This window comes from Oncorhynchus gorbuscha, linkage group LG15 (genome assembly GCF_021184085.1).
Source record: "Oncorhynchus gorbuscha isolate QuinsamMale2020 ecotype Even-year linkage group LG15, OgorEven_v1.0, whole genome shotgun sequence".
Classification (NCBI taxonomy): Eukaryota; Metazoa; Chordata; class Actinopteri; order Salmoniformes; family Salmonidae; genus Oncorhynchus; species Oncorhynchus gorbuscha.
In genome coordinates, this window is record NC_060187.1 from 42,584,991 (window position 1) to 42,592,669 (window position 7,679).

Below are 7,679 nucleotides of genomic sequence, written 5' to 3' on the forward strand. Positions count from 1 at the left end.
AAACTAAAAGCATTGTATTTGAGACAAATCATCTACTAAACCCTAAACCTCAACAACATCTCATAATGAATCATGTGGAAATTGAGCAAGTTGAGGTGACTAAACTGCTTGGAGTAACCTTGGAATGTAAACTGTCATGGTCAAAACATATTGACACAACAGTAGCTATGATGGGGAGAAGTCTGTCCATAATAAAGCACTGCTCTACCTTCTTAACAGTACTATCAACAAGGCAGGTCCTACAGGCCCTGGTTGTCGCACATAGACTACTGTTCAGTCGTGTGGTCAGGTGCCACAAAGAGGGACTTGGGAAAATTGCAGTTGGCTCAGAACAGGGCAGCACGGCTAGCCCTTAAAAGTAATCAGAGAGCTAACATTAATGACATGCATGTACATCTCTCATGGGTCAAAGTGGAAGAGAGATTGACTTCCTCATTACATGTTTTTGTAAGAGGAGTTGACAAGCGGAAGGTACCAAGCTGACTGTTAACTAGCACACAGCTCAGACACCCATGCATACCCCACAAGACATGCCACCAGAGGTCTCTTCACAGTCCCCAAGTCCAGAACAGACTATGGAAGGCACACAGTACTACATAGAGCCATGACTACATGGAACTCTATTCCACACCGGGTAACTGATGCAAGCAGTAGAATCAGATTTAAAAAGCAGGTAGAAATACACCTTATGGAACAACGGGGACTGTGAAGTGACAAACATAGGCACAGACACATGCATACACACATGATAACATACGCACTATACACACACGTACACATGGATTTTGCGTTGTAGATATGTGGCAATGGAGTATGGGCCTGCTGCCAAGGCAGCAGCTAATGGGGATCCATAATAAATACAAATACTAAAATGTATACCTGGTGCTAACATGCATCCTTTGTCCTGATCTTGTCCATGTTCTGACTGTGCCCAAATTTTGGGACAAGTGTAGATGATTAAAATAGTATTGGGATCTGATCTTCCCGACCCAGGGGCGGACTGCCCTGGCATTTCTAACACAACGGATCATTTTTTTCCTGGAAGCTCCCACACCAGCCCAAAAGTGCGTGTGGTCATGGAAAATCAGCTAATTGTATCACAAGTAGCGTTGAAAAATTGCTTCAACTATGATTTGAATACCGGTTTCTAATGTTAATTTCTATATGTCCCTAATCCATTAAAATAAACCAATTAGAAAATGAAAAAAGGCTAAATATTAAAGTTAGATACATGTTCAGTTGTAACTCACTGGCATTGAATAGTTATCGTCCTTTCAAAACAGAATCAATGATGAGATGGAATGATTGTGCTACTATGCCTTCCTTCTTTTAATCACTGATCTGATTCTGACATGGTCAGATTGCGATAGTAATGAAGTGGAAACCTGGAACCTCCCCCCAAAATCCCCTTTATAATAAAGCATTGCATGCATCTATTATATGCGGTTCTGGGAAAGAATAGACCTTTATATAAAATTATTCCATGCAATTGTACATAGTTTTACATGACTGGAGACATTAGACAAATATTTTGTAATACCACACAAATGACCGAAATGACAATTAAAAGTGTGTGTTTGTGTGTGTGATTAAAGACTAAATCACACACGCAATTTGCAACAACACTGTGTGAGAGTTCAGCAACCAGCCAGATGAAGACTAAATGACAGCACCCTCCTCAGGGGACAGGTACTCAGTGTAAAGCCAATTAGTACACAGCTGGGCTCACTAATTGCTTTGTGTCTTCCTCCTATAGCGGTGTGCCAGGAGAGGAGCTGGGGGAGGATTGAGAGTAGAGACGTGGACCTGTGAGGGCGTCGGTTTTTCCTACCTCAGAGAAAGCATATGTGACTGGGCACCTTGTCTCTCTGTTAACCTAGACAGGTTTTAGATAGAGAGAAGCGTTCCTCCTGTAACTGTCACGTATAGACGATAGTCTAAGACAGGAGTAGCTGTTTATGGTTTTGCTTTCCCTTTTTGGCCACAGCCTTTAGGTCAACAGCTTAGTTCATGTTTTGTTACGCTGGTGTTTCAGCGTTGGATGTCCCCTGTACTGGAGTTATTTTGTCGGGCGAAAGAAGACCCGTTTAGTAAATGATACAAAAGAGAAGGAACCCACATCCACTGCTTCTGGTCTGTTCATTTTATGTCTCCAACCTGTGTTAGGGTGCGACGGACAAACGGATCTGTTCACAATTGTTATACAAATGCATAGAAAAGTATATTCTATAAACATGCAGTCAGCATTAGATTCACAGAAAGACACACAGGTGTTCATCCTCTGATTATGAATTTAAAAAGAGAACATTTTCAAGAAAACATTTACAAAGAACAAACAGAATGCCTAAAGACAAAGAATGCCCCGTCTAACAGTTATTGTGCAGTGAACCACAACAGTTTCCTTTCTGAGCTGAGCGGGTGTTGGGGTGTTCCTGAGGCACAGTGGTTTACACTAGAGTGTTCAGATAAAAAGGTCAAACACAGCAGACAGGCCGCGTAAAGAAAGAGAGAATCAACGGCTAAACAAAATGGACATTCATTTCCCCTTTTAAAGTATAATAAATATAAGTGATGCATAGTGGCAGGTATACACGTCTATTCATTTTTTTGGGGGGGGAATTATAAATCAATGTGTTAATCATTTACATGAATAACAGTGCCAGCTGTCAAATTTCACAGTACCCTGCCATATGCCAATAGATCCGGCATTGTTCAAACATCTGCAGTAATAACACCTGCTTTGAGAGAGCACACCTCAGTAATTGCTTGGCAAAAAAAGATTGGAAAAAGAAACCTGAGCAGGCGACTGATTTCAAGGTTTAAAGTGAACCTTGCAAATTCCCACATTTCAAGTTAGGTTCATGTATTCCATGCCACATGATATATATCTGATGGGGTAGAAATCTGTGTACTAGAATTATTTCCCTGTAATAACAAGGGTCGTAAGCGTCCACTTTTTGGGAGGGGACTTGCAGTCCAGCAGTCTTGACACCAAAATGGGACTCTGGACTAAGACCAGCCTTTTCCAGACACATTCCCATGTAGACGTCGTCAATTGGCAAAATGAGAATGGTATGGGACATTTTGTAAATGACCATAGCTGTGTATCCAGAGAGCAGGAAGCCCCCTCCACCACAATAAGGGGGATACGAGTCTGACTCTTGAACCTGGACTGGGACATAGTATTTGCTCCCTGACTCTCTAATGGGTCCGACATAGCGGATTAGATAGCCCGCAAAAAGGTGCTTGTCACCATCTTTGTTTTTCTGGCTCTGAAGGAAGTCCACCATGTTATCTGTGTTGGCGAAGATATCATCGTCACCGTTGAAGAGAAATCTGGCCTGGCGGCAGTTCTTGTCCATCCACTCTAGGAACACGATTTGCTTCAGGGTGAGGTTGAAGAAGGAGTCGTTGAAGTCCCACTGCAAGATATCATTATGCTCACGATTCTCCAGTCGTAAAAGCTTGTTTAGCGTGCGCTTCTCAAAGCCTGTGCCTGTGGTTCCAGAGAGAAAAATCCTGCGGATCCACACCTCGTTTTGCAGTCGCTCCTTGGCCCAGGTTTTCCGTAGTACCTCACGGCGGTCGTAATTCACAGGTGAGCTTTTTATGACCAGCAGAAGGAAGACGTCAGCAGACTTGTGAGGGCCTCCACATTTATCAGGTACGTCCAGCAGCATTGGGAAGTGGCGGCAATGACGATAGAAGAGGAAGTTTTGGATGTGACCAGGCAGAGTGGAAAATCCTGACACATTGGCGGCAGACTCATTCCGTTGACAATGGCCCCAGGTGAAAACACCTGCGCTCTCACTGGTTGGTTTCAGAGGTCTGTTTTTGTAGGTTAATTCCATTCTGTTTATCTGGACATGGTTAGGGGGTTCATCAGGGGGAATGTCCTCTTTAAAAAAAATGATGACCAGGCACAGAATGCCTATTACAAGTAAAGCTGTCACCTCAAGCAAACGAGAAGACCTTCTCATCCTTGTTGCTCTGTAATGAGAAAAAACAAGACTTGCTTTTAAAATGGGCCACAAATACATCTGTGTTTCTTGTCCCTGTACAAAGAACAACTATTTTAGATGACACAGTCTTAAGCTCTGATTGGTTGACATACTATAAATTGAGAAATTTGGTGACTGAATTTAACAAAAATAAGAAATTATATTATGAAACCAAGTTAAATGACATTGGGAAAATGCTTTGAAGTACCACAAACGATATCATGGGCAGAAAACCCAATTTATCTCCATCGTTCATTGACGTTTAATAATTTCAATTACTATTTCACTAGTAAAGTGAAAAAACATTGTTGCAGTTCTATGCCCAAAATATGTCTGCAGAATATTTTTAAACAACATGCTTCCTACAGTATGACAAACATAAGACGACTGAGACAGTCATTACTGAGGAAAATAGTATTCAATTTGAAATAAAGAAATTGTCACACGAATGCATAAAAAATGATATTCTATAAACATGCAGTCAGCATTAGATTCACAGAAAGACACAGGTGTTCATCCTCTGATTATGAATTTAAAAAGAGAACATTTTCAAGAATAATATATAATAATAATAATAATAATAATAATAATAATATATTATATTATTATTATTATATTATTAGGTGTTCATCCTCTGATTATGAATTTAAAAAGAGAACATTTTCAAGAAAACATTTACAAAGAACAAACAGAGAATTCCTAAAGACAAAGAATGCCCCGTCTAACAGTTATTGTGCAGTGAACCACAACAGTTTCCTTTCTGAGCTGAGCGGGTGGTGGGGTGTTCCTGAGGCACAGTGGTTTACACTAGAGTGTTCAGATAAAAAGGTCAAACACAGCAGACAGGCCGTGTAAAGAAAGAGAGAATCAACAGCTAAACAAAATGGACATTCATTTCTCCTTTTAAAGTATAATAAATAAAAGTGACGCATAGTGACAGGTATACATGTCTAATCATTTTTTTTTTGGGGGGGGATTATAAATCAATAATCAACTATGTATTTCTATGATGTAGAAGAGTACTATTCATTCAAGTCCTTTCAACCTTTGGACAATGACGTCCTTCAGGGGTTAGGTAGGGGTGTGACAATAATGAAATATCAACTCAAATGAGATCAAGTGTAAAATCAGTATTAGGTAGTTCTTGGCATATGCATTCAATTTTCTCAATTACATCATAGGACTGCAGTAATGGAAATGCAAGGCAATAGGGTGGCAACTGATCCAATGTTGTCATGTCTGGTGAAAATAAGTGGAACAAGCCGACAGTTCTGGACGTTTATCAAGACATGTTTTGCAAAGTGGATGAGCAATTTCTCAAACAACTGGGGGGAAAAAAACAGCAAGAAAAATAGATAGCATTGTTAAGTAAAGGTTAATGCCATACAACAATTTCAGAAATTTGCTTATAGTTGAGTGTTTACTGGCGTATCAAGGCTTTCTTCCCATTTGAGGCTAGAAAGCAGCTTTTTCAAGACACTTTTCTTTCTGTAATTGATTGTGGCGACTTATTGAATCTGCATGCAGCCTCTTCTGTGTTAAAGAGACTGTTTATTATGCATCTCTGCGTTTTTTAAATCAATTCTCACCCAACTTTGCGCCTTGTATCAAATGGTGGTTCATCCAATATAGATCAATAGAGGACTCATCTTTATGTCTGTGCTATTATAGTGTCTGTTACAGCATGGGTAGTGCCATTGAGGCTACAACCTATAAGAATCCCCAGCCAGTTGACTAAATTGACTACTTTAAAATGGCGGAAGCATGGTTTGAAGCCCTCAATGGCGCTGCTCATGCTAAAATGGCCTTTTTGCCATTAGAGGCCCCTTTCATTCTCTATGGTTCATCTACAAAGCCCTTCTGGGTAACCTAAACTCCCCCTCTACCTTGGTAGCCTGCTCTCCTTCACCACTAGCAGTTACTAGATGCGGTCTACTAGGTGGTTGCTACATAAAGTCCCCAGTGCCGTTACCAAGTGAGGAAAGATTGACTTTTCCTATTGTTAACCGGCAATAGCCGACACTCGCACAGCTGATGTTTTGGTGGTGTCGGAGGTGTGTGTGTAACCTAACTGCATTGGAGCTGTCAAATCGATGAGCAGCTGCTCTTTATCATGGCCACAAAAAGCCACACCCATACCACTCACGTTAAAAGTTTAGAAAGAGACAGTGGAGGCTATAAATAATGACGGTCAAATTGAACATTCAACTAAAGCATTTGGATTTCTATCAGCCTAATCAAGGTGTAGATTATATTATATCTCACATTCAAGTGTTCAAACTTGTAAACAAGGTTGAATGGGATTTCTCTTCATTTGGCAGCATGCAGCCAATGGCAATGTCCGCTTTAGGTATAGACCTAATGCCAGGAGCCGCTTGTGAATTTGACAGCTCTAATGCAGTTCAACCTTAGGCACTATCAAAACAACCGAGATTCCCTAAAAACATGCCACTTCAATACAGCTACGACTTTTCTCTGGTTAATAATGGGGGTCTCAATGAAAGATATGGGCCGGTGTGTTAGAAATGCCAGAGCTGATTTCTGGTCCCAGTCCACCCCTGTTGACAGCCCCATGCCCAGACACACACTGTTCAAGTGCTTGTATAATTAAAATTAGAAATACATATTAAGCTACTAACCAATGTGATTGTGACAGTGTTGTAGTGTAGGTGAATTTCTTTAATTCATTGACAATAAGAGGAAAGTGGTGTCCCCCAGTCAATCGCAGTCTGAAACAGTCTGCCCGTTTTAAAACGTTGTTTTAATCCAACTGTGAATTTATAGGCTAACAATTTCTTATAATAACCACATGTGCCTCTGTCACAGTAATTAAGAAAATATCCTCTATACTAGTAGGTATTTCACTGTAAGGCTTAGCCTACAATTGATAGTGGCTCATGCCTATAGTTCCTAAATTTCTCTCTGGGTAGCTTAGCCTACGGATCTGCACGACTTTATTCTAATTGTATTGGAACGTCCAAACGCAATTTATTTGTTTGTTCGTATCAATAAAATTGATCTGTCATTACTTTTTAGTGATTATATTCGTATAAACTATGCCAACAAACAAACCAATATAGTAGCCTATATGTATTTGTAGTATGGTGAACTTATACAACTAATTCATTGCCATAGAAAAGCATATCTGCATATTTACAATGCACTTATTTCTTACCTTTTCCCCCCTCCGACAGAACGTCTGGTGTTGACTTGGCTCACTCTGAAAATTATAAATACACTTACCTCTTAGCGCTGGGCGTTATTCACCAGGGGCACCGTTCAGTACGAACACATTCTAGAACGTTGCAGATAGAAATACCACAAACAGAGCCGATGTGATTACTTATTCTGCATGTCAGTGATGCATGCTTGTTTTATATAGCGTTCCAAAACGTTGTACCCTTCTGAACACATACCTATTACATTTAATGTTCCTGAATATGCGCCTTGCGTCACCTCAACCCTTACACGAATCACAGGCTAAGATAAATGTAATGTATTCATTAAAGGGGCAATATGCATTGGTACATCTTTTTATTTTTTTAACTTTTAAATTAATTATACTGTATCACAAGAGGTTGGTGGCACCTTAATTGGGGAGGTTGGGCTCGTGGTAATGGCTGGAATGGAATAGTGGAATGGTAGCAAATACATCAAACAAACACATGGTTTCCAAGT

General features: G+C 40.2%; 1 protein-coding gene across 1 annotated transcript; it reads right to left on the bottom strand.

Moving 5' to 3' along the window:
• Nucleotides 1–2,128: 2,128 nt before the first annotated feature.
• LOC123996683 (N-acetyllactosaminide beta-1,3-N-acetylglucosaminyltransferase 3-like) lies at nt 2,129–7,216 on the bottom strand. The gene is made up of 2 exons (XM_046300284.1): nt 7,177–7,216; nt 2,129–3,990 (listed from the first exon to the last, which is right to left on the bottom strand). The coding sequence occupies exon 2, from the start codon at nt 3,978–3,980 to the stop codon at nt 2,820–2,822; it is 1,161 nt and encodes a 386-aa protein (XP_046156240.1). The 5' UTR covers nt 3,981–3,990; nt 7,177–7,216; the 3' UTR covers nt 2,129–2,819.
• Between the last annotated feature and the right edge of the window lie 463 nt (nt 7,217–7,679).